Below are 27,985 nucleotides of genomic sequence, written 5' to 3' on the forward strand. Positions count from 1 at the left end.
AATACCAAGTTATGACATGAGTGACACAAAACTCACCTAGAATACATAATGGATAAAAAAAGCATATAAGAAAATGAATGAATGAATAAATAAATAAATGACTAAATAAAGCCTAATCTAGCTTTATAAGGTTCTACACTCAAAAATATTAAAATTACTACAAAGATAATTGGAGTATGTTTTACAAGAAAAAACTATTTGTCTTTCTTCAGAATTTTTTTTAATTCAGTGTGCCACTTGCCATTTATTTCTAATGAGCTGAAATGTTTTTATTCATATTTTTAGTACAAAAAAATTCAAAATATGAAGCCAATTAATTATTCATAAAAATCATATTTATTACAGAAATTTCCAGGATTTTATTATTATTATTATTATCATTATTATTATTATTTAAAGCTACTGTATCTACTTCCACTCTTGAACTTTCCAGTTCTGTAAATAACCATTTTAGAATTTCCAGATTTTTCCACCACCGTCTGGACCCTGATCATAAATGCTGTCTGATCATAAATAGGCCTGTCACGATAACAACTTTTTGTTGTGCGATATATTGCCCCAGAAATAATTGCGATAAGCGGTATTATTGTCATCTTAAAGACCATTTTATGTCACTGAATATATAATCATAATGTAACAGCATAATAATGCAAGAAGGCCACACACTTCCAAATGACAAACTTTTAATTTTCGATAAGTCGATATATTGATTATTGCGACAGGCCTAATCATAAACTGACGACACACTGATACACACTTGAAAATGACCCCCAGGCCGAGTCCAGAGGGGCTGGTTTACTAACTCGATCTCAGAACAGGTGTAATCCAGCATGTGTCGTCCAACAGAACATGGCTACCAAAATACACAGCAAATGTGCCATTACACAACACTGCAAGTGTCCAAGTGCGTTACACAATCGCAGACACACACAGCTAACCGTGAGTACTATGGTGTTGCTTAATCACAGGGCGACTGCTACAAAAGACATGTATCATGTCACACTGTACAAACAGCAATACGCCGCGAAGCATTTCACAACACTGAACTTAAGGGAAGAGACTGAAAGAGTATGAGCGTCGCAGGGAGCGGGAGTCTTTGTAATGTAATACCGACGGCCTGTGTTCACTGCGCACTGGGATGTGAAGGTGTCTGTTATTCTGAGGCCCCTACAGGCACCTAGGAGCCAAAAACAACAGTCCAACTGCACCTGCTGCCACATAAACACACATTAAGACATGCACACAACCTCCTAGCATGTACATACCCACAAATTATAGGGAATAACCCTATGTAAAGGTATACGAACACTCTCTCAATTGAAAGCACAGGTAGCTGTGACCCTTTAATGTGTAAATCAATCTCCCTCCCGCTCTGCCGTAGGTATGAAAGGGTGATTGATGTACACGGGCCGGCAGGCGACCACAGGTATGTGTGGTTTCTTTTGTAGTCGGAGCCCACATCTGAAGCCATTACGCTTCCCGCTAACAGTGCTAGCCGCTCAACAGAGTACCTCTCGCCTCCCCAGAGGGATCTCCACCACCTCAAACCGCTGCCTCAACAATGAGGAGGTTTGTTGGAGTCCACAGCTGCTGAGAGCATGCTTTGTTTTTAGGGTGCTGGTGCAATCTAGTATGCAATATTAATCTTTTAAATCTGGTGTGTGCACAACCAGATGCGAATGGAAAATTAATGTTCATAATGTCTGGTGACTTTTTAAGGGCGAAATCCAGTTTTTTCCAATGGGAAATCAAGCTACTGGGAATTTTGACAGATTTATCCATGCAGATTTTGTAACAGGTTCAAGCTGGTCACACGGATTCGCCACTTTGTCAAACAGAAAGCTGCTTGGTTTGAAAGTGACTTCTGTGTAAGCTGTGCTTTCTATATCTGCACTATTGACAATATACACTGCATCTTTTTTTTTAGCCTGTGAAATTTCACCAAAATTTGTCTAATGTGAAGGTTCCCCGTCTTCCATTGTTTGGACTGATGGTCAAATGTCAGTGTCCATTGTTGTTACTGATATGTGAAGAGTAGGAAGGCTAATACAATGCTGATATATAGGCTGCTTATATATAGGCTATAGGCTGCTGAATGCCGATATAAAGGCTACATAATACAATTTAATAACAGCAAATGAGATATACATACAATAGATATAATATGGTAGACATGTCTAATGTCTAAATATGATTACTTATGATAGTTCATCCACTTCTGGTTTTTTGAATGGGTTTTTGGTGAAATGCCTGAAATAAGGCTAGTGGTCAACACGAGCTCAAGATTTTTTCACGCTTTATTCTGACGACTCAAAATACAACATGTGTCTTGGGACTATAGAGGTTGTTTGGGACAGTAAACATTATCATGGCAAACTGTAAAACTACTCTACTAAATCTAAACTTGTCCTCCTTCACAGCATCATGTTTATAAATTGCGGTTTTGGGAACTAATCTATTTGAATTCAAACTTTTCCATTTGTAGATTTTAAATAAAGATTCAGAAGAAAAATTCAGAGAAAAATGCATTGATATCTATTGATATACATGTATATATATATATATATATATATGATCCTGGGGGCATATTACAGAAAGATTCTAACTTTCAAATCTTATCTTATCTGTTTGGTAACATTGTCATTTCAGCTAGGACCACATTTAGGACAAAAGCTATTACAGAACAGCGTTTCCTAAGTGTGTTATCTTATCTTAACTACAGATAGGAAGGGCGTATTACAGAAACCTCCTAACTTGACAAAAAATCCTAAAAACTGTCTTAACTTTAGGACAGCCCCACAGTCTTAACTTCAAAATTATTTGAAAGCTAACGGAAAAGCCGCTTACAATTGCGCTGTCCAACAATGGTATTACATTTATTAATAATCGAAAATGAAGAACGGAGATGTTTAATGGTAGAAAGACTCTTGGAGGACCCTGAAGATGTGTTACATTTTGATGACAAAACACTTTTAAGTAATTACAGACTGCCACGCAACATGATATTACAGTTAGCACAGGAACTGCAACCAGCATTACAGAGACCAACAAAGCGTCACAGAGCACCGGACGCGACAGGTAAAGTTTGTCTACACTGGACGCGACAAAGTGACCATTGAAAATCATTTGAAATTTGTGTCAGCACGTCATAAATAGAACGCGGCAGCAGTATACTGTCGGGGATTTGTCGTGTTGTGCCGCATCCAGTGTAGACAGCATCACTGGCTATGATGAGTTCTATAGTATTTTGTCGCGCCGCGCTGCGCTGCTCGCGTCCAGTGTAGACACAGTGTAATGCCTTACGTTTTTTTGCAAAAGGCGATTTTCAAGTGAAGTAGCTTCTATTATTTTGTTTACCTCATCAGCAGCTGGCACAGTGTTGGTTGCTTGGTAACAGACCTGAGAGTGGATCGTCGAACATGATAATGCAATTTAAGATTTCCTAACTAGACATAAGATACGATTTTGTAAGATAGGATAAGAATCCCAAATCAAGTTAAGATTTGCTTCTGTAATTCGAATTTGTGAAAAATCCTAATTTAACATATATCTTAAGTGAAGACCTAAGATAAGAAACTTTCTGTAATACGCAAAACCAGTCTTAAGTAGCACGGGTAAATTTGTAGCAATAGCCAAAAATACACTGTATGGGTCAAAATTATAGAATTATTTCTTATATGCCAAAAATCATTAGGATATTAAGTAAAGATCATGTTCCATGAATATATTTAGCAAATTTCCTACCGTAAATATATCAAAACTTCAGTTTTGATTAGTAATATGCATTGCTAAGGACTTTATTTGGACAACTTTAAAGGCGATTTTCTCAATATTTAGATTTTTTTTTTTTTTGCACCCTCAGATTGAAGATTTTCAAATAATTGTATCTCAGCCTAATATTCAAACTATACATCAATGGAAAGCTTATTTATTCAGCTTTCAGATTGATGTATAAATCTCAATTTCAAAAAATGTACCCTTATGACTGTTTTTTTGGTCCAGGGTCACATATTGGGTTATTTGCCATTTTTTTATCTCTTTTGTTTCATTAAAAGGACTTTGTCTGGCAATTACTCATTACGTTCTCAGTCAAATTATAATCTTTGTGTGCCCCTTGTCAGAACTGAGCTTGGTAAAACCAAGGACTTTCTCCAAAAGGACATGAAGTTACAAAACTTGGTGTCTTATAATTATTAAAAAAAAATCATTAAGTCATCTAGACAGTGAATTAATGGTGTGTAATTGTTTTTAATTGGTTATACGTTTGTATGATGGCTTTAGTATTGTATGTTGTAACTTTGTTGTTTATTTGTATACGCAAACTCGGCTGCCTATCTTGGCCAGGACACTCCTGCAAAAGAGACTTTAAGATTAAATCTCCTGCAAAAGAGATTTAAGATTATTTTAAGAGTCTTTTTCCTGGTTAAATAAAGGTAATATATACAGTATAAGAATGTTTCTGGAAGCTTATTGGTGGTGACACTGAACTCATGCAACCGTGGTGTAGTTTGTTTATAGTGTATAGCTTTTTACTTTTGCCGATTGCATTTATGCTTCAAAATTCATACGTTGTGTTCATTTGTGAAGATTATCATGATGAACAAAACGTGTAAGAATCAGAAACTTTTGTTGGTCACAAACAATCACTCATTTTCTGGAATAATTCAACAGTCCATGGAAAAAAAACAGATGATATCGTTTCATCTGTATGGCTCACCTGTGTGTAGAGGTTTCCAGCAGTGTGAGGAGATGCTCTAGAACCTCCAGACAGCTCAAAGACGTCATCCCATCTCTCCAGGGCAGCAGCGAAGAAAGAGGGAGGACAGCGAGAACCTGCAAAACCTGAAGACACCAAAAGAAATGGAGACTTTATTCAGGCTAGATGCCGTATTTTCATAAAACAAGTCATATTTTCAGTGTTGCATCGTGTGAGCGATCAAAAGGTTTCCAACAGTATAACAGACTGTACATCTATCCTACACATCCTTGTTTTCATTCACGTCTAAATAAATATGGCATCTACCCTGACTAATTATACACAAGGAGCATGAGACAGAAAATGTGCTGAAGTCTGTCCAGGATGTTTTGTGAATATTTTCAATGCTTTCATTTGCCAGCCACACCTCTCAACCCATATTCCTTTCATCCATATGAACATTCCCTTATTCCACCCTCCCGTCTGTCAGTAACATTCCTCCCTCCCCCTCCATCCCCCTGCACATAAAACACATCTGGTTCAGCTCTGGCCCTCGGGTTTCCCCTCAGCAGAGCGAGGGAGTTAACTGAAGACTTGTTTTTCTTCTCCTCAGACCCCCACCGTCTTTCCGTTCCCTTCCCGTGACAGGCCAGGTACCTTACAGTGGTCTGTTGACATTATTTAGGCTTGTTTGGTTGATTATTATTTCTTGGATTGCACAAGAGCCTTAAATAATGGCATTTTAAGCCATCTTTTTAATGGCCATTTCAGTCTTTTATACTACAGTGCATTATATTATATTTAAGCACATGACGAAACCAATGTGGATTTAGTTTTAAGACTAAAATGAATATTTTCAGAATGGATTTAGGCACTAGGCTTTAGTGCAATTGCAGTTCGATGCATATTTTCTTATTAGCGTTGCCATTTGAGCCCACAGAGGAAATTAACCCAACTTTCCTCATCACTTCCCAGAATGCTTTGGTGGAAGAGTAGACTTACCATGGAAACCAGGCCATATCAAGAGACTAGAGCCTAACAGCAGCACTTTAAACATTAACAGTTGGCCAATAAAACAGCTTTTAAGAAAACACACTCCCAGTCAGCCAAAATCACTGCAACAGACACATAGAAAAACACGCATCTCCAGACACAAACACACACGTCCTTCCAGAAAAGCCAGTTCCCGTCAGCTTGAACGTTGCTTAATGATAGAAGCGGCAAAACAGCAGGGTAACTGATGGTTGGTTGAGTGTTTATGAGGAATTGAAACGCGACCCCTTTTTCTAAACAGGAAATCGCCTGCCATTTCACTTTGCAGGGCTTAAGCTCTGAGCTGAAACTGCATTTGTGTGTATTGAGTCTGTGAATGGAAATTAAATGACATTCAGCCGGTTTCATTCAGAGACACAGCTGTGAGTAGCTCTTGTCCAGCAGGTTTTTACAGTGTAGATGTTTATTCAGCTAATCAGAGAATCCCCATATGAAGGCATGTGTCATTTAGACGGCTGAATTCACTAATCTCAGGACCGGATCTGTGATCAGGGTTACGGTGAATTTTAACCTGGAGAAATCCAAGGATTTTGACTACTAACCTGCAATAAGTTTCATTCTCAAAAACCACGAGACCTGCAAAGATTATTTCTCCTAGTACTCATATAGTCCAAAGTAATTTCATTGCTTCACATTTCTGTTTTTGTAATTTTTTACAAAATTGTTCTGTAGTGTTTATTGTAAGTGTTTTTCAGTGTTTGATATTTTGTAAAGTTTTGCACTGCATTTTGTGAAGTTTTCCAAGTGACTGTTTTTGCATCGTGTTTTGTTAAGCTTGAAATTATATCTTTTAAATATTTTTTGTGATGTTTTGTTAACGGTTTTGTAGAGTGTTTAAAGTTTTGTAAAGTTGCAATTTTGTTTCAAGTTTTGTTAAATAGTTATTTGTGTTGTTTTTGTGTAAATATTTTTGTATAGTGTTTAAGGTTTTCAATGTTTGACATTTTGTAAAGTTTTGCACTGCATTTTTGAAAGTTTTCTGAAGCTTTTGAATTTTTTTGTAAAGCTTAGTTGAGTGTCTAAAGTTGTGATGCAAATCATTTTGTGAAGTTTTGTTAAGGTTTTCTAGAGTGTTTAAAGTTTTGTAAAGTCACAATTTTAAAAACAGTGTTTTTGTGTGTGTGTTGTTTTTTGTAAATATTTTTGTAGTGTTTGTTGTAAGGCTTCTGGGGTTTTGTGGAGCATTTTTGTCACATTTAACGTTTTGTAAACTTTTGCACTGCATTTTGTGAAGTTGTGTCAAGTTTTCACAGTTATTTGTAAAGTGTCTGAATTGTGTTCTTTAAAGTTCAGTAGATTGTTTGAAGTTGTAACATCATTTTGTGAAGTTGTTAAACTTTTTGTAGTGTGCTTTTGTTTTTGTAGAGTGTTTAAAGTTTTGTAAAGTTACATTTTTGTTAAATAGTTTGTGGTGTAGTTTTTTGTAGCATTTGTTATAAGGTTTTTGTAGAGTTTTTCCAGAGTGATATTTTGTAGCTTTAGATTTTTGGAGCTTTTGTATTGTGTTTTGTAAGGCTTAGAAGAGTGTTTAAAGGTGAAGTAATGCAAGTCATTGTTATTGTGGTTTTGTTTTTGTAAAGTATTTAAAGTTCTGTAAAGTTGCAGCTTTTGCAAGTTTTGTTGTGTTGTATTTATTTATTTATTTTTAGTTTTTGCAGTGTTTTGTACAGTATTCTGATGCAAAAGCGTGATTTCCTCACCTTGGCTTGACACCCAGGGTAAGTCTCATGAAAGGCCAGGGAGGTTAGGCTAGACACACTGAGGTCAAAGGGCAAGGGTCCCTGACCACGATGCTGAGACTCTTCCTCTGTCTTCTGAAGTCTCCTGAGGAGCTGATCCAGGGCAAACAGCCGAACCTCATAGTGCAGGCACCGCAGCAGTCGCTCCAGAAGGTCTCTCTGAAACCCGGCAGACTCTGGACAATCCCACAGGTGAGGTGATTCCACACAGACGCTCACGGCTATGTGAGCCAGACTCTGCAGATACTGTGTGGCTACGTAAACAAAAACTTTTATTTTGGATGCGATTAATCGTTTGACAGTACTACTTTTTTTAATAAAAAAATTATATTAGAACATAAATTATTTTCAAATAGAAATCTTTTGCAGCATTATAAATATCTTTACATTCACTTTTGTCAATTTACTGCATAAAATAAAAATAAAAAAATACTGATACCAAACTTTTGAATGGTAGTGAATATATAGTGTTTCATCGGGCCCCTGAGGAGCCACAAGTTCAGAGGCCATAAGAATCTGCAGAGCTTCCTCGTGCAGTTTCTTCAGCTGTGACTCTAGAGCAGAAAACAACAAATTCACTCAATTACAAGTGACTGCATAAAATAAAAATAAAAAAATACTGATACCAAACTTTTGAATGGTAGTGAATATATAGTGTTTTGAAAACTTAAATATATTCATTAAAACAATTAATTATAAATATACCCATTCAAAACAGCATTTCCATAAATAAATAGTTTTTTTCCCCATTCACAATAGAACAAGTATTACAGATGTCTGCTAGATGTTTAAAACTATACAGAAAAAAGTACTTTAACAAACACTTTCCCTCAATATAGAAGGCACAGTTTCACAGAATGGCTCTCCTACAGGTTCCAATAAATAAACCAAGAATGCCGCAGTTACTCAGAGCGAGAGAAAAGTGAAATGAAGTAAAAACGAAACTGTAGCGGGTCATAAGAGGAGTGATGGTAACCATTCTCAAGTCTTTAAACTCAAGCCAAGTACTCATTACCACAAAACAACACACTGGGAGAAAAACATAATTAACAGAGGGAGGGAGACGAGAACTAGTCAGTCATGAGACAGACTTCGGTTAAAAATTCTGATTTATTTCTCTTTTCAACTCCCTCTATCTCTGTTTTCCTCCAACATACACAGAGGCAGAAACACAGAAGAGGGGACGAAATAAAAAATTTGAGTAAACAGAGTGCGGTGGAGAGAAAGAACGATTCGCTATGGCATTTATTAATATCACTGGCCCTCTGGAGAGACAGAGGAGCACGGTAATGATTAATCTCGGAAATTAAATGCATTTCTCAGCAGGACAGACCGTGGTGAGTTTATGTGTGTGAGTTTGGAGACGGTAGTTCTGGGGATGTGCTGGAATCTTTATGAAAACCTAAACAGCCCAGTGAGACATTCAGAGCATTACACACAAACACAGCCGTCGTCCCAGCTTGACTCAGAGAAAGCTGTGGTTTCATCAATGCCACGACCACCAAGTCTCAATGACCAAATTTTGCTCTCTCATAAAAATAACAATATTACAGTCACTGGCAATAAAAAATAAAGCCCAGGCCAGTGAAATCAAACACTGGCAAAACACTCACAACCTGGAGAGGCAGTTTTCTTTTGAACCTCTCAGCAAAAAAAATAAATAAATAAAAAGGAGAAATGAAAAAGGAGAAATGAAAACAGCAAAAAAAGAGAAATTTAAAGGAAAATTTAACCCAAAAATGAAAACTGTCATCATTTAGTCACCCTCACGCTGTTCCGAACACTTTTAACATTTTCCCTTTTGCACAAAATGAGATGTTTTAAAGAATATTCATGTAAATTTCGGCTTATCATACAAACTCTAATTTATTTGCATAACACTTTTCAGAGTACACATAAGCTGCGTTTCCATCCACCTACTTGTATGCGCATTTTGGAATACCGCATAAAAAAAAAAAACGCTGGATGGAAACGTCAAGATGCTCATAAATTCCAAAAATGCGCATAAAAAAACTTATGCGCACATTAAGGTAGGATAAACTTTTTATACGATAAGAAAAAATGTGCATAAACTACAATGGAAACACATTTACCGAATAAATTCCTCCATGCGCATCAAAAAAGTCATGTGACTTTGCGCTACGAGACGGGATAACTTGACTAGCAGCGGACCGATCTCGTTCACAACATCTACATGCTTTTGAGCAAAGTCTGTCGTCAAAGTATTTTTGTATAATTGTCTTACACGACTACATTTCCAAACAGATTTTGTTCTCTTTGACTCGTTGGATGGAAACGGTGCTTTATTCACATATGTTTTATGCGATATTCCAGTTTTGAGCATAAGTTTAATTTGAATCTTTGGATGGAAACATAGTTACTGATATAGTGTGACGTGACATGTGGCCAAGTATGGTTACCCATACTAGGAATTAGTGCTCTGCATTTAACCCATCCTTAGTGCACACACACAGCAGTGAACACACACAAACCGTGAACACACACCCGGAGCAGTGGGCAGCCATTTATGCTGCGGCGCCCGGGGAGCAGTTGGGGGTTCGGTTCCTTGCTCAAGGGCACCTCAGTCGTGGTATTGAAGGTGGGAGAGAGCGCTGTACATTCACTCCCCCCACCTACAATCCCTGCCGGTACGAGACTCGAATCTGCTATCTTTGGGTTGCGAGTCCGACTCTCTAACCATTAGGCCACGACTTCCCCTAGTACATATTGTATGGCTTCAAAAGACTTACAGTCACATGGACCACTTTCACAGCATTTGTTTTTTTGTCTTTGTTGAGATTCACAGCCTTGGCTTTTACTGTATGTGAAATGTGAACATTTCAACAAACTTTGTTCAACATGTTCAAAAAATCTTTTGAAAGTCATACAGGTTTAGAACAACATGATAAGTCAGTCAGATAAAGGTAAGTCAGTCAAAGGGCTGGGTATTGACACAGATTACATGACTCTAGGGATGTAACGATTAACCGTGAGCCAGTTGAAAATCAATTTAAATGTGATGATTCAAATCGGCTGAGATACTAAACAAATCGCGATTCAAATAGGAGTTTATATGAATGTATGTCTGAGGGAAACTTACTGTCTTTCCAGAGAGTGAATCTGTGTCTCATTCAGCTCATCTGCCGTTTCGGTTTCATGCAGATATTTTTTATGCATAGTTTCACAAAACCGAAGTCAAACCATTCTGTTTTTGCTTCAAATTTCGAAATTATACAATGTAATTTAGATCAAAAACTGATCATGATGCATGTATGCTGCATCTTTGTTTGGATCATGATTAAAATGCAGTGGTTGCCTCTAATTTTAAATGGAAAGAGCACAGACAAAGTCTTATTTTGTTTATATGAAGAGATTTCTTTTGTGTTACTTATTTATTTGATTTGGGGCAATCGAATCGAATCGTGAGTTGAGTGAATCGTTACATCCCTACATGACTCGGTTTCAAATTCACAAGCTCTTCATTTGTTTCCAATTTCAATTCAATATCGGTAAACTTGGATGTATATCAGGTACAGTAAATGTAAATATTTCCTAAGCAAAAAAAGTCTCAAGTAAAGCTCTGAACTCTACGGGTATCCTGTCAATTGGTACAACACTAACATATAAAATTAAATATTAAATTAAACTGTTTATTTTTTATATAATAATCAACAACCAAAAATTGAGTTGTATACAAACATTTAAATGACACAACATTCAAACGGTGACTTTACTTTATGACAGATTTATTCAAACATACATTAAATAATGACAGCATTATGAACAGGTTATGTAAGGTGGTAAATGTTAAGATACGTGACATTGTATATGAGCCGTTTTACTGACGTCACAGATTGAGTTGCACATGATACATTGCAATAAACAACAGTTTCTTTCAACACACCTTCTGTTGTTCATTCTTGTTTATTTTAAAGAAATAGTAGCAAAAAAAGGAAGAGATGATCGCTGCTACTTAAACTGAGGCAGCTATGATATCTGTAACACCACATTAAAGAGCATCAAAACCACAGATATTGTAGAATTTTTAAATTAGAATTAGAATTTTTGCCAGAATTTGAAAGTTTCTTCTAAAATGCTTTTCACATAGAATAGGCAAAAAGACTGATTTTGACATTTAAGAACCCATATCAGTTTATCTAAATGAAGGTTAATTAAAATCAACTAACTAGGGTTGTAACAGTATGAGATTTTCACGGTATGATAATCGTCTCAGAAAATATCACGGTTATCATGGTATACATTAAAGGGGTCATATGATGCGATTTCAATTTTTCCTTTCTCTTTGGAGTGTTACAAGCTCTTGGTGCATAAAGAAGATCTGTAAAGTTGCAAAGACTAAAGTCTCAAATCCAAAGAGATATTCTTTATAAAAGTTCAGAGTCAGCCACACCTACCAAAATGGCTCGTTCTAACACGCCCCCACATATCTACCTCACTATGTGGGAAGATTTGCATAACGCCGCCCAAATGTTCACGCAAAGAAAGTAGGCGTAACTTTTATTCTCGCTGTAGTATTGTTGACGCTGCAGCCATGTCGTGAAGATGCTGTGTGCTTCGTTGTGAAAGCAAAACTACTTTGTTTGGTCTTCCAAAAGAGGACGATATCCGCTTCGTATATAATACCAAGAAAGGTCTTTCTTCACCTAACAGGAGCTCCGTCAAGTTAATTTTTGTCATCTAATTTTTTATCTTAAAATCAATTTTATACACCATCAACATTTAAAAAACAATAAAAAAAATAAAGCTGTACACCTTATGTATATCTGTATCACACTTTAACATTTTAATTAATGGGGTCATATGATGCGATTTCAATTTTTCCTTTCTCTTTGAAGTGTTACAAGCTATTGACATGGTTTTATGTTTACGCGGCGCGATGCAATGCAACGCAACGCGTCAAAAGCCAGTATAAGTCATTATAATCAGTAATTATGTCCCCACTGGATGCAACAAATGCCTCGTTTATAATGGGTTTTAATGTTTTTGTCGTCGCTCCGGCCGCTCTAGGCATCACAATATGGTAAGGGGCGTAACATTTCCGTCACACGCTTGAGGAATTCGGCCAATCACAACGCACTGGATAGCTGGCCAATCAGAGCACACCTCGCTTTTCAGACCGATGAGCTTTGTAAAAATCGGCACGTTTCAGAAAGGCGGGGCATAGAGGAGAAACAATAATGTACAGTATGTGGAAAATAATGTGTTTTTTTAACCTTAAACCGCATAAACACATTTTATTACACCAAATACACAAAATAATGTTCTTTTTAGCAACATCATATGACCCCTCTAATGTTTTAAAATGTTATTAAATTAAAATTTACAACTCCTTTTATTTTTGGCAAAGTTAAAACATGGACAAACATGATTTTCCTTGAAAACAATGATTAAATAAATTATTTTATTATAAAGAATATTATTATTGTTGTTATTATAACTTTGAAGTACATTGTACAATGCTAATATATTTCTGTCATCATTTAAAATTAAATCAAACTTTTATTTTGACGGGTTGTAGCCGACCTTTGAGTTTCAGAGTGTATTTGACAATGTTTTTTCTCAAATAAAACTAGGAAATGTTTATTTACATTTTCTCTCAGAGCAGCTCTGCTGATGTTCATGTTTATGTATCGTAGATGCTGAAAACACCATTTATGTATGCGTATTTCAATATGCAGTACGTTAGATAAAACGGCGCCACTCAGAGACATGCAGAAACAAGCAGATTATTTATATAGCAGTGTCTTTGCGCTTTAATATTCACAGACACATATCATAACTACTTTTGACTTATCCATCCATCAGATTGCGCGTTTTACGTGACATCCTCATTATACTGTAAATTCCATGTTCACGACTGCACCGGGATTCCCTCTGCTTCACGGAAATCATACGGCCTTAACTTATAACTTTTTATTAATGCGACATACCTTTATCTGCATGCAGGGATGGTGTCCGCAAATATGAGCGAAGATGTTGGATGTATTGCCTGCTTTTTTAATATCCGAAGTATTCCCATACTGCAGATATTAACTTTCTTTTCGGCGGGGATGGAGATTAGATATTATCTCATGGCTGATATTATCAGCCAAGTGAATGCAGAGTGAAGCAGCCGAGCGGAAATAAGTTGCATGTGCGCAGGTGAGGGTTTTTCTTCATATATTTTTTTTAAACCATAGATATGCAAATGTTTACGGTATGATAACCGTGCACGTTCAAACCGTGATAAACCGTCATACCAGTATATCGTAACAACCCAAACACTAACTGATATTTGCAACACAGCCCTAGTAAATGATGAGATAATTTAGACTCCCGTTAGTTATTCATAACACTTTCTCACTTTATATAAGATGGAACACTCAAGAATTCTGTGAAATACAGTATTACGGCCCAAGCACCTTTACGACACGCTAGCAGTTAAAGTACATGTGCGATCTTTTTGTTTCTAAGTGTTCAGCTAGAGTTTATGGTGCAGGGAAACAGTGGGCCGTCTGTACTCACTACAGTAGTAAACACACACCGATACACACATGCGGCAATGTGCGCGCACACATGGATTTTACATCATGCCCTGCCATCATTACCCAAACTGTGAAAAACAAAACCCAGACGAGGGAGGAACGTGCAGAGCAGATGTGAGCATGCAAACGCTTTTCCACAGTGGGCGACCCCTACGCTGCCAACCACCTACTGACGAGTGTGTGAGCGCGGTATCCACGATTTATTCACCTGAGAGAGAGAAATATGGGGAATACAGTACCGCTTGTGCCAAAATGATGGTTTGAATGGCCATCAGAGAATTTGTGTGGTGGTGTATGTTAAGGGCGCATTTCTCAGGCGTTACAGTGTTTGATCCACACAGGCTCGTAAACCCGTACGTCTCATGCCCAGCTAAAGCATCGCCAGTAAAAACACCATCACAAACTCTGCTCAGAGTCTCAGAGCCAAACTACTTAGAGCTCTCGGCCTCACACCCACCCACACACACACACACTCACACCCACCCACACACACACTCACACACACTCATTCACACTCACTCACACTCACTCACACTCACTCACACTCACTCACACTCACTCACACTCACTCACACTCACTCACACACTCACTCACACTCACACTCACTCACTCACACTCACTTGTCATGTTCCAGTGAGAAGTACATCAGAATGGGAATACATGCAAGAACTGCCCAGAAAATTTAAACTCCTACTTAGTAGTTCCAAGACAAATGAAAAAGCAGATTGTTAAGGTCCTTCTGCCCAGCTTCAAGTGTTAGTAACAAATTAAAATGTTCATTTCTTCACTGAGGTTACTAACACCTGTGAAGAGTGTGCTTTAGGAAAGAGAGAGTGACTGGCTGAGTGAGAAAGATATAAACAGACAGAGAAATAAATAAAAAGTATGGAAGGATGAATCACACATATTATCCTAAAATAAAAACGGGGGAAAAAAAGAAATATTGTTTACACTTTATTTTATGGTGTCCTAGTTAGTGTGTTAGACAAATTAGTACTGAGTGATATTAATTAACAACATTTACTTTGTTTACAATTGGGTTAGGGTTAGAATTTGGGTTTGGTTCAGGGCTGGTTGCTTATAATTAGTATAAATGTAACAACAGTAAAGTATGTGCAATTACATGTAACGTAAACAAGGGTACTGTGAAATATAAAAAAAAGTATTACCAAAATATTTTGCTTAACGAAAATTAAGATGGTTTTAGAACCATTACGATTTGTATTATTTCATTCTTTTTTATTTAAACATCATTTAATATTTTTTATTTGATTATTTTTTATAAATTATTTTCATTAGTCACATTTTTATTTTATTTTTTTTTACCAAGTTGTATTTATGTTTCTTAAAACTTTTTTGTACCTCCCATTATTTGCAATGGTGATTCTCTAACAGTAATATTTTTTTAAAGTTTGTTTATTAAGTAATTAATTTATTTCTTCATTTTTTCTATCTAAACATTTCTTTGCCTTACAGTAGTTAAAATGACTTTTTTGCATTACGTTGCTTACCTGACATTAAAATAATGTCAAAATACACAAAATCTTGGTCTTATTCTAAAGACTTTATTTTATTTTCTTAATGCAAAATATAATATCCTTTCATTTTTCTTTCAGGTGTAAAATGTGACCTGGACATGTTCAGATTTTATGACATGATAAGGATTGTTTTTAAAAGAAAAGTTCCAATCAATTGGTCAATAAATAAATAAAATATTCAGCCATAACTCACTTACCCTCATGTTTCTCCAGAACCATATGACTTACTTTCTTCTATGTAACACAAAAGGAGATGTTTCATAGAAATATGTTCCCATGCAATGAAAGCAAACATTCACCAGGGTCAGTCACGCTGCAAAACGACAAAAAAAAAAAAAAAAAGCACCATAAAATTGTCCATATGCTTGTGTGCTGTATTTCAAGTCTTCTGAAGTCCTACATTTGGTCTGATGTCAATAAAACAAATTGCATTGTTTCTTGCACGTCATATGACTTCAGAAAACTTGGAATATAGGAATAGAAATATAATATTGTATAAATATAATATTTTATATTTTATTCTTTGTCATTTTTAACTCGACAACACCTTTTTATTATCTTTCACTGTATGACAAAGTGTGAACATTTGGCCTAACATTTATTTTTGTGTTACCCGGCACAAAGTAAGTCATACGACTTTGACAGACTTTAACAAAGTTTGCTGACTATTTAAATTTAGGGTGATTCCTTAAACTGAGGGAGGAAAACACTGCAAAAAGCCAGACAGAGTGTGAAATATTGAGATAGATCGAGTGAAATTTATGTTAAGAGAAATGAAAGGAAAGGTAGACAGAGATTAAGAGGGTGTTAAGAGAGTACAGGGCAGAGTGTATAAATAAATCTCTGAACAGCAAAAATGTGTGTGTGTGTGTGTGTGTGTGTGTGCGCGCGCGCGCGCCCACCGTTTGTTATATAAGTGATGGCAGGTGGGTGGGACTGTAAGAATATGCTTGGTTTTAAAGTGATAAACACCGCCACCATGCCCACATGTGTGCGACACATGGGGCCCACAAACATGCAGGGGCCGCCCTGTTTAACTGGGTCACTCGGGCACAATTGTACCATCTGTCAGAGACAGTTTTTCTTATATCAAATGCCCACAGGCCTCCAGCACACTCAAAATAACATGCACTCAAAGTAGACACCATATTTCCTTGGAATAAAAACTAGACTGGAAGTTAGAGATTTGGAAACAAGCACCTAATACTGGTGTTTATTTCACTACCGTTTGTTTTGAGCTCTTACCTGATACAGGAACAGGAAGACAACCACAAAGACAGCCCAGCAGGTCTAGAAACGCACCACGTGTTACCAGACATAGATTCTGCCTGTCAGTTTGTGTGTGTGTGTGTGTGTGTGTGTGTGAGAGAGAGAGACAGATATTATGTTAATGATAATTATATACGTCATAGTATTTCATTGTATTTACTCCATAAGTTGTACAGAAATTACACATTTTATTTTTCAAGTGTGGCAAAGTGTGAGAAAAAAAAAATTAGGGGGGATATTTGATTGAAATTTTAATGGAAAGAAATAGACAATGTAGAAATACAGTGCAATTTCTATAAAATTATTAGAGAGGCACCAATGTATCAAATCATGTAACAAACTAATGCAATCTCAATTAAAAACAAAACAAATAGTGCATTTAACAGGTTCTATTTGTTCCTACGAATCACTCAGTCAAAGATGGGTTGCCAGATCCACGTTTTTATCCCTTCACCAAACATTTGTAGCATGCATCGCATCCAATAACTACAAAGAGCTTTGTGCTTTTTTACTTCTGCAAAATTACAGAAAATAATAATTTATTTATTTAGTATTGTGTCAAAACACTTTTTTTGGGTCACTGTATTATAGTCAGAGTAACTGATTTTTTGAGAGCAGTGATTGTGGATGCTGAAGATAAAGCATCACATGTGCTGCCCATGGGCACAAAGGGAATTCTGGGCCCTGTATCTCAGACCAACTGCAGGGGTAACATTTGTGAGAGAGGGTGGATGTGTGTGGATCGAGACAGGAGAGGGTATGTGGAAGAGTAAATCAATTATGTTCGTGCGTGTGTGTGTGTGTGTGTGTGTGTGAGAGACCACAGCGCACACAAACGCTCATGGACATGGGCGAGAACAAGAGGGCCAGTGTTCAGGGCTGACGTCAGTATTTCATCACTGAGATATTAATAACACAAACGCTCTCCCTCTCTTTGAATGTCTGGCTTCATCTTTTTGTGTCACTCTGTTGCTCTTTAAACACATAATATTGCTATGAGTTCAACAAATTACAAAGCTAAGGATTATGGGGAAATTTGGTCAGATGTTTGGGAACTCTCATTTCATCTTTATCCCTCAGTCATTTCACACAAAACTGGATTAAAAATGATAAATAACTAGGATTAATTATTTAGAACCAGTGTTAATTATGATTGAGATATTTTTTATATATACAAATTTTTTCATTTTCCGTTTTCATTTTAATTTTAGTTGAAGTTGGTTGTATGTTTTTGTCATTTATATGTGCTACTTTTTATGTATATATAAATGTTTTTCATTAATTTTTATTTATTTATTTTTCAGTTAGCATTTATTGTAAGACTTTTTTATGGTTTTAGTTTTTGGTAACTATAATAACCCTGACTGGGACACCACTTAATGAATGAAATATGCAATATAGCACTGTCTTGGGGCAATGTAGCATACAATTGTTTGAAACATTTATCATTGCATGCTGTTTCATATACTTTTCTAGTAGGCAGAATACACTATATCTTGCTCAGCATGCATTATATTCTATTCTGAATGCACTGCCATGTTCCGTCTTCATTAACTTTCCCAAACTCTCCCTCTCTGTCTCTCTCCATCTCATTAGGGCATTTGTTATAAAGCATCAGTATGGATGAGTGAGAGTGGTCAAAGGGCACGTAGCCGTGCCACTCGTCCTGCAGCGCTGCTGTCCGTGTTCTGGGTCACTGAGCAGAGAGCAGCCTTTGAAACAGGAGCTCAGAACACAGAGAGCTCATTTTACAAACTAGTAAGCTGGCGTGTGAACAGAGCAGCCATCTTATTTTGTAAAATAATATTATTTGCAAATGCCTAACCAAAACGATGCTGGTATGCACACTATATTTGCTGATATATATGCAAATAATGACAGTAGTGGTTAGTGTATCAGAATGACAATACCAACCTTGTGGCAAGCCACAGCCGTGGAAAAAGGGCACTGGAGAGGTCACAGCCCTGCTCATTTCCTGATTGGGGTCTGTGTGTGTCGGCCAGGTAGGAACGTAACAGCGACAGCACCTGTGAAGATGATGACACACCTTTACTATGAGAATAAGCTGGAGAGAAAGAAACCGAGAGATCAGAGATTGATATCACAGAGAGAGAGATCACAAAGAAAAATATACAGAGAGATCAGTGAAATCACACTACTAATACTAAAACAATCAAGATTAGACAGAAAGGTTTTAGACAGATCAGAGACAGAAATTTGCTATTATTCTTGCTAAGTACTCTGTTATTTACTTTTTTCCTTTAATTGTGATCATAGAGCAGAGATTAAGTGATCATCAGATTTAAATCAGAGATATCAGGGAAAACAGAGAAAGAGATTAACATTTAGAGATTATATATAAATCATAGAAAAGTCAGATAAACAAGAGAGGGATCACACAGAGACATTAAAGACAGAAATCAGACAGATAAACAACAGAGATCAGACCAAAAAGATAAATCAGACAGATCAGACAGAGACCTTAAAGAGGGAAATCAGAGGGATAAATAACAGATCAGATCGGATAGATAAATCCGAGAGAGATCAAAAAGAAACATCAGATATCATAGAGAGATATCAGATGCATAAATCAGAGATCGGACAAATAAATAAGAGAGGGATTAGATAGAGACATTAAAGATAGAAATGAGATCAGATAGATAAATCAAAGATAGATCAGACATCAGACAAAGATCAAAGAGTGAATTCAAAACATATAGATCAAACAGTCGAATCAGAGATCAAAGAGAGAAATTAGAGAGATAAATAACAGAGATCAGAGAGATATCTCAGAGATAGATCAGACAAAGATATCAGATTGATATAAAAGAGATATCAGATGACAAATAAGTAAGAGGGATCAGATATCGACTTTAAAGATAGAAATCAGATCAGATAGATAAATCATCGAGATCAGACATCAGACAAAGATCAAAGAGAGAATTCAAGACATAAATCAGACAGAGCAGAGTCAGATCAAAGAGAGAAATCAAAGAGAGAAATCACAAAGATCAGACAGATAACTCAAAGAGACATCAGACAAAGACATCAGATTGATATCAAAGAGAGATATCAGATATACAAATCAGAGATCGGACATATAAATTGAAGAGGGATCATCAGATAGAGACATTAAAGAGAGAAATCAGATCAGACAGATAAGTCAAAGAGAGGGATCAGACAGAGATCAGACACAGCAGTCAGAAAGACACCAGACAGAGAAATTAGAAAGACAGATCAGATTCTTCATTAGTTCATCTTTCCTAATCAAAAAGAGAGAAATCAGAGATCAGACAGAGAAATCAGTGTCTTAAGCTTATTTTAAACAGTCTATAGAGAGAAATAAAATGAAGTAAATGGATAGTAGACAACTCTATGCATGCAAGGTTAAAGAGTGTACAACAGGCTGAAATAGTCTCTTTACTGGGTTATAACCGCAATGTGGAAGCCACTCATTATGCCCCAAGCAGGAGAGGCACAGGGCAAAACAAGTTTGACCATGAAATACTGAGCCTGGTCTTCCAGCTGCGGACACCCCCGACACTAGCGGCCCACACCCTGTATCCCACACATCTAGCCCAGGCCTGCTCGCGCCGTCGGGTGGGAAGGCCCATGACGGTCGGCCTCTTCTGCGCCCTCTGAGGAAAGTGCGTGTATTTATAGTGACGAACTACACAACTTGTGACCGACCACAAACCAATGGCAGCGGCTAAAGGCAAAAATAAACACCCCGTAGAGGTCCATAATTCAGCAGAGTGTATAGAGAGCCGTGCACACATTTAGAAAAGAAACATGCACAAACAAACACCAGCACACAGCCAGAATACATTGCTAGATGCTGACCTTTGACACACTAAGACCTTTGGGTCGGCCGTTAAATAAGACTGAGGAAATGTTTTAAAAGCCAACCTGTGGGCGGATGCTTTTATGAGTAGATTTGGAAAGTCTGGACACAATCTGAATCTAATTAAGCTTATTTGTCTCATCAGTTTGACATTTTTTACAGGCTTTTCCTTAAAGCAGAAACAAAGCTTGTATGAGTGGGTGTTTCAAGGCCTATTGAAGCGGTCACTAAAACAAGACCTTTGGCAGCAATGAACAACACAGAGGAAAGGCATAAAAAAATAAATAAAACACTTACAACATGTCCTAACCAGGCATGATAAGACAAGTTTCTTGTGACAAATAATTTGCTTAATAGTGTAAACAAAAATCAGGCAAGAAGTAATACAAATTAGTACATATTTAAAACGCAGTTATGCGGAGTGGGATATTTGACCAACGAGATTTCACTGTGGGTTGAGCTATCCAGCACACAAAAATGTAAGGAAAATTAATATAATAATTTGCGGATACATCCACTATGATGCAGTCAGAGAAATATATTCTTACTTCACACTAAGACAAGAAAAAGCACCATTACACAAACATCCTGTCCTGTGTCTATATTCACTTAATCTGGCTGTTGTCAATTACAGAACTGACAAAAAAAAAAAACAGAAAAAAAAAACAATATAAGAAAAAGAAAATCTGTTCTCCATTTACAAAACAAACAAATACACACAGAAAGAAAACAAAAGAAAAAAATGGATTAAAGTAAAAAAAAAAAATATCTGGCTGTTCCCAATTTATAAAATGAAACAAATAAAAACAAATACAGACAGAAAAAAACAGGAATAGAAAATAAATAATCTGTTTGTTCTCCATTTACAAAACAAAACAAAAGCACACAAAACAAAAAACAAATCTAAACAAAACAAAAATAAAGTTGATCTTAAAATAGTTGATATTTCCTTAAATAAACAAAGTACTGCTCTCACTTATTTGCTCTCACAAATAAATAAATAAATAAATAAAACACACACACACACACACACACACACACACACACACAAAAACAGAAAATACATTCACACAGTCATAAGTTGAAGCAGCACACAGTACTTTAACTCAAAATTGTGTGTGCACTAGTGTGTTTGTGCAAGACCCCCATTGAGCGGAGTATGTCTGCTGATCTGATTTACTGTTTTCAAAACACACAGTGGATTAATTTCCCTGTGGGACCTGGATGTTACCCAGGACTTTTTAAAAGAAGCTGTTGCATTGTGGGTAAGCAGCAGTGGTGGAGAGCGCTCGGAGCAGGGGCCGAGGCGTCAGGTTAGGTTAGTGCTGCTCAATCGGTTTCCCTCGTTAGCCGGCTCCTAAAGGGAACCAGTGAGTTGTGTCAACAGGGATTTTTAGGTGAACTCAGCAGGGTTCAAGCATTTTACTCAGCAAAGCTGGTTTTGTAATCAAAATGGCACTTTGAAACACTGTGGTGACAAACTTCTTCATTTCATCCTGGTATCAGAACTCTGTAATGCAAATTGAGGGCTGTGGGTGTTGTGTTAAGGAAGGCGTACATACAGTAAAGCTATTTTTATAGGTATCCGATTCAAACAAAGAACAAAAAGATTTTAATTCAGGCCTGATACAACAACATCTGCAACCTGTTTTCCTCCCACCCCCGCTCTTTCTGTTTTTCGTATTTCACTTTCTCTTGCCATATCTGTTTAAACAAAAACACACTGTATAATTTGCTTATGGTCAGTAATGCCCAAAGGAATGTTAGAATGATGAATTGTGCACTACAGAGATGATTGTTTATACTACAGAGATGATTAACACCTCAAATTATGTTATTTTTTAAGCTTGCGATTCGATTTGATTACCAATTCAATTTGATTCCCAATTCAATTTGATTCGCTTCAATATTGATTATTTTGGATATATATATCAGGTACAGTACATGCCAAATTTTCTTAAGGAAAAAAATATCTAATGCTATAAATAACTAATGCTATAAAATATACATGAGAGTCAGCTGGTTCTACATAACTATAATGTTGAAGGTTAAAATTAACTGATTTGTATACAAACACTTAAATTCCACCCAATGAAGTTCTTCTAATAATAAAGTTACAATTACATCATAATATTTCTACTACAATTCGTTTTTTTTTTTGTTTTGTTTTTTAAATACAAACATTTAAATGGTGTCTGTCATAAAAACGGATTTATTCAAACATAAATGAAACACTGAAAATTTTTTATGAATATGTTATATGGTGCATATATTAGGCAAAAAGCTCCACTCTAGAGTTCATTTTTCTAGATGACCAACGAGTTTATGGTCACCGAATATGTTTGTTTTTTAGGTAAATGAGACGTTATTTCAGACATTGTTTCAGAATCAATTACACTTATTCATTGTTTCAGAATCAATTAAAGTATTCTCGTAGCTTTGCAAAATTGAAGTTGAACCACTGATGTCACATGGACTATTTTACCGATGTCCGATGTATTTCACACACCCACACACACACACACACACACACACACACACACACACACACACACACACAGACAAGATTATGTATCATAAGTCTGTTATCTGTTCCTAATCTGGTTGTACACACAAACATCCATAATTTCCATATTCAAAGTGTCTAGAGAGCCACTAGGACACAGCAAATCGAAAAACATACAGTCAAACAGGAAAATAAGAGAACTTTCACTCTCGATTTCCCTTTTCTTTTGTAGTCTCTCTCATGTAATTCTCTTATTTATTCATTTAATTTTGATATATGCGGTTCTATGTGAATATGTTTTCAAATGTAATTTAATCCTGTGATGCAAAGCTGATATCTCAGCAGGCATTACTCCAGTCTTCAGTGTCACATGAACCTTTAGAAATCTTTCTAATATGCTAATTTGGTGGTACTTATGAATGGTAATGTGTATATACATGTATAAAAAAATAGAAAATACATTTTATGCATAAAAATAAACATAAAATAAGAAAATATTGATCTTTGTCGCTTATGAACAAACTGAAGCATCAGGTGGCAGGCATTTCACATAAAGACTTGAAGAATTTCTCTCATTTCTAAATAAAATGCTGCATAAGACAGTTACCTGCTACCACTTGTCACCAGAGCACCACCCACACAACATCCCTCACGCGGATCTCAGCGATTCCCCACCGCAGTCTAATTCCCTCCACATCTGCAGGAGCTTTGAGCAGATATATGACTGCCATGACAGGAAAGAACACCAAATCCAGCTCTTTCCTTACCGAGCACATCTTCATCCCAGCACTTTACAGTTATGTCCGTCTTACACACACATGCTAGCAAACTATTCCAGTTTCATGTCCAGAAACCTGCTTCAGTGTCAAAATTACAACATCGCTCTGTCGCTATCTACATTTATCTAAGCCTCTAGGTTTTATACTGATGCTTGTTGAGCACTTGAATTTCCCTTTGGAGTACAATTATGTGTGCGTGTCACATTCCTTAATTTAGTCCCAATCATTTGCTTAGTGTACCAGTGATACATAATCATACCCTGCATGTTTCTGACTAAACACATCAACACTTTTCATTTTTTCAAACAGGAATGATTCTTCAGGTATCAGCTCCTTTCAGAGAATAGCACAATAGAATAACACATTTAAAGGCTTCTGCAAATACTTTACACTGTTGTACACACCTTATATGTCATGTAACACGTTAAGTTAATGGATTGCTGTAGAGAGCATGTGACTAGGGGGGATTCACACACCTGAAGCAGTGTGCCATGGATGTGGTTTTGTTGGAGTCCTGGTCCAGGTTCTTGAGGCAGCTCCTCCAGGAGAGTCTGGATGGTGGAGGGAACTTCGGTCACCAGGACAAACGGAACCAGGGCTCTCGCGGCCATTTCACGCGTGCGGTACACTGCAGAGCGACCACACCTACAAGACAACCGGTTCACAATTATATTTCAGCCACTTCATGATCTCTTCAACTCAGAGTAACTGCATGGTTCTGAGGGGGTTCTGGTGAAGGACTGAGAAGTATTTTTGGAATTAAACTCTCTTCTTGAGATTATAACTGTGCACACTGAACCAACTTCATGAGGTGCATCCTGGAATACTTTTAAAGGGTTAGTTCACCCAAAAATGAAAATTCTGTCATTAATTACTCACCCTCATGTTGTTCCAAACCCGTAAGACCTTCGTTCATCTTTGGAACACAAATTAAGATATTTTTGATGAAATCCGAGAGCTTTCTGACACTGCATAGACAGCAATGCAACTGAAATGTTCACAGGCCCAGAAACGTAGTAAGGACATCGTTAAAATAGTCCATGTGACATCAGTGGTTCAACTGTAATTTTGCAAAGCAGCAAGAATACTTTGTGTGCAAAAAAAAAAACAAATAAAAATAAACAATTCTTCTCCTTCGAGTCACCCTAGGGTGCCATTTTAGAGAGCATCACGACGCATGTGTGTACATTCCTTTGCACGTAAACAAGGCTTAGCACATGCATGTTCTACGTCAGAAGCATCACACGCATGCGTTGTTTACGTGCAGAGGTACTCTTGATAATGGCAGAAGACGTGATTTGGAGGAGAAGAATTGTGGAATAAAGTTGTTATTTTTGTTTTCTTTGCACTCAAAAAGTTTTCTCGCTGCTTTGTAAAATTACGGTTGAACCACTAATGTCACATGGACTGTTTTACCGATGTCCTTACTACGTTTCATTTCAGTTGCATTGCCATCTATGCAGGGTCAGAGCGCTCTCGGATTTCATTAAACATATCTTAATTTGTGTTTCGAAGATAAACAAAGGTCTTACGGGTTTGGAACAACATGAGGGTGAGTAATTAATGACAGAATTTTTCATTTTTGGGTGAACATTCCCTTTAAATAACACGAGTTCACGTACTGTAAACAGTAAAAACTTTATACAGTAAAAAACAGAAATACTGTGAAACAGGGCTGTGCAAAAACTCTAATGTGATTTTCATGCGCATCTCGTCAGTAAAGCCGCTTCTGTGATTAGTAGTAAATCTCCAGCACGTGCTTTCAGATGGAGCAGCATTTACTACACAGGGCTGTAGTTCACTGACAAGCTACGCAAAATCGTGTTCATAATCGGCAATGAATCGCCTGCAATTTTGAACGCGATTGTGTAGCTTGTGTTTTGTTTTGTTTTGGAAAGAAATTGATACACAGGCAAATGTATAGCTGCCTACAAAATTAATATCAAACATTGCAACAGAAGCCTTTAGATAATGCCTTAGATAATGAGAAACACAAATTAATTCAAGTGCCTTCAAACTTTTCCCGGTACTATATTTTATGTACATATATTTTATGTAAAACATTATTTTATAGATTCCTGGAAGGTTCACTGAACTCTTTTGGACTGGTAGTATGTTCGGGGACGGGGTCTTGGTGATTTCATTTTCAGAGCAGCCCCCTGATGACTTAGACGACTGCTTTACAAGCACTAAATTAAAGAAGCCTCTCCAAAGTTCTGGAAACTCCCCCAAGAAGCTCCAGAGACATGAAATAGGGAATATCCATCCATCCATCAAAAAAAAGGGGATTGGAAAAAAGAAAAAGAAAAACGATGTAGCCATCATGTTTGTAGATAAATGAATGGAAGTTTGACAGATGAACAGATTGAAACAAAAAATAAACCATAGCTAGACTTGCAAAGCTGTGATTGGGATCTGCTGACAAACTTTGAGCTTTGGTGTTTTTTGGTCCTGGGAATGTCGTGCAAGACAGCGTGCACGCTTCCTGTTGCGACCAAGTGCTCTCAAGCAGCCAAGACTGCAGGAGTGGGTATTAGGACAGGCTCAATGATTAAATTAACAAAGATATTTACATAATGTCTGTTTTGTAATGACATCTACATAACACCTAACAGACTTTTTTTTTTTTTTTAATCACTGACAAGCTACGCAAAATCGTGTTCATAATCGGCAATGAATCGCCTGCAATTTTGAACGCGATTGTGTAGCTTGTGTTTTGTTTTGTTTTGGAAAGAAATTGATACACAGGCAAATGTATAGCTGCCTACAAAATTAATATCAAACATTGCAACAGAAGCCTTTAGATAATGCCTTAGATAATGAGAAACACAAATTAATTCAAGTGCCTTCAAACTTTTCCCGGTACTATATTTTATGTACATATATTTTATGTAAAACATTATTTTATAGATTCCTGGAAGGTTCACTGAACTCTTTTGGACTGGTAGTATGTTCGGGGACGGGGTCTTGGTGATTTCATTTTCAGAGCAGCCCCCTGATGACTTAGACGACTGCTTTACAAGCACTAAATTAAAGAAGCCTCTCCAAAGTTCTGGAAACTCCCCCAAGAAGCTCCAGAGACATGAAATAGGGAATATCCATCCATCAAAAAAAAGGGGATTGGAAAAAAGAAAAAGAAAAACGATGTAGCCATCATGTTTGTAGATAAATGAATGGAAGTTTGACAGATGAACAGATTGAAACAAAAAATAAACCATAGCTAGACTTGCAAAGCTGTGATTGGGATCTGCTGACAGCAGATGGAAGCGAGCATGGAGGTATGCGTTCGTGTTAACATTCACATTCTTAATCTGCTGACCTCAAACTATGAATGTCATATGGATTCTAAAGGGGGCATGTTAATCTGTACAATAACAACTTCTGCGGAGGCGAATTAAGCCCATGTCATAACAAATTAAACATTAAGTTACATGAAACTACTGTTTCTGGGAAAGAAACAATGTACAACATTGACTATGGGATATCATGCACTTCTATTGACAACATTCACATAGTCAGTGTTTAGGACTGGAGCTTGAATAGTCAAGCACCTCTTTCTACACCAACACTTTGTGTTTTACTATCAAATTATATATAATAGCTTAACTTACACCTGAATGTTGTCCTTGAATTCCCACAATTTTTGGGAATGTGAGTTCCTTAACGTGATGAATGATGGGATACGTTTAGTCTCAATACTGCTTCGAAAACGGTATTAGTGATCGTCAATGGATTACAGGTAATAATATTGTAAATAAATGTTTAGTTTCTTGCACAGACAGATAATTTCGCTTCATAAGACCTCAATACATCATCAGGAGCCACGGGTATTAATTTTGTGTTGTCTGTATATGCTTTTCTGACTCTCAAGTGCTGGTAGCCTAGTGAATTTTTATGAATCACCAAGGACCACGATTTCAGCAAAAAAGCTGCTTTACTGTCCTGAAATAAAAACTCACCTAGGGTGGGTAAATTAACAACAAATTTTCATTTTTGGGTGAACTATCCCTTTAAG

At 36.8% G+C, this 27,985-nt stretch overlaps 2 protein-coding genes across 2 annotated transcripts in view; both read right to left on the bottom strand.

The window, feature by feature from the left end:
- The window catches only part of LOC107699294 (thyroid adenoma-associated protein homolog), a 22,601-nt gene extending 14,864 nt beyond the window's left edge, over positions 1 to 7,737 (bottom strand). Inside the window, exons 1-2 of the mRNA XM_016500506.1 lie at positions 7,450 to 7,737; positions 4,718 to 4,842 (exon numbers count right to left, since the gene is read on the bottom strand). Of these exons, the coding sequence (XP_016355992.1) occupies positions 4,718 to 4,785 (68 nt within the window). The 5' untranslated portion in view covers positions 4,786 to 4,842; positions 7,450 to 7,737. The remainder of the gene's footprint in view (positions 1 to 4,717; positions 4,843 to 7,449) is intronic.
- Positions 7,738 to 7,742: 5 nt separating this feature from the next.
- LOC107699273 (THADA armadillo repeat containing) overlaps positions 7,743 to 27,985 on the bottom strand; it is an 87,652-nt gene continuing 67,409 nt past the window's right edge. The window contains exons 33-37 of the mRNA XM_016500484.1: positions 24,447 to 24,615; positions 18,756 to 18,868; positions 16,818 to 16,900; positions 7,933 to 8,042; positions 7,743 to 7,757 (exon numbers count right to left, since the gene is read on the bottom strand). Of these exons, the coding sequence (XP_016355970.1) occupies positions 7,743 to 7,757; positions 7,933 to 8,042; positions 16,818 to 16,900; positions 18,756 to 18,868; positions 24,447 to 24,615 (490 nt within the window). The remainder of the gene's footprint in view (positions 7,758 to 7,932; positions 8,043 to 16,817; positions 16,901 to 18,755; positions 18,869 to 24,446; positions 24,616 to 27,985) is intronic.

The sequence above is a fragment of the Sinocyclocheilus anshuiensis genome, unplaced genomic scaffold, assembly GCF_001515605.1.
Source record: "Sinocyclocheilus anshuiensis isolate Anshui unplaced genomic scaffold, SAMN03320099.WGS_v1.1 scaffold450, whole genome shotgun sequence".
In the NCBI taxonomy this organism is placed as follows: Eukaryota; Metazoa; Chordata; class Actinopteri; order Cypriniformes; family Cyprinidae; genus Sinocyclocheilus; species Sinocyclocheilus anshuiensis.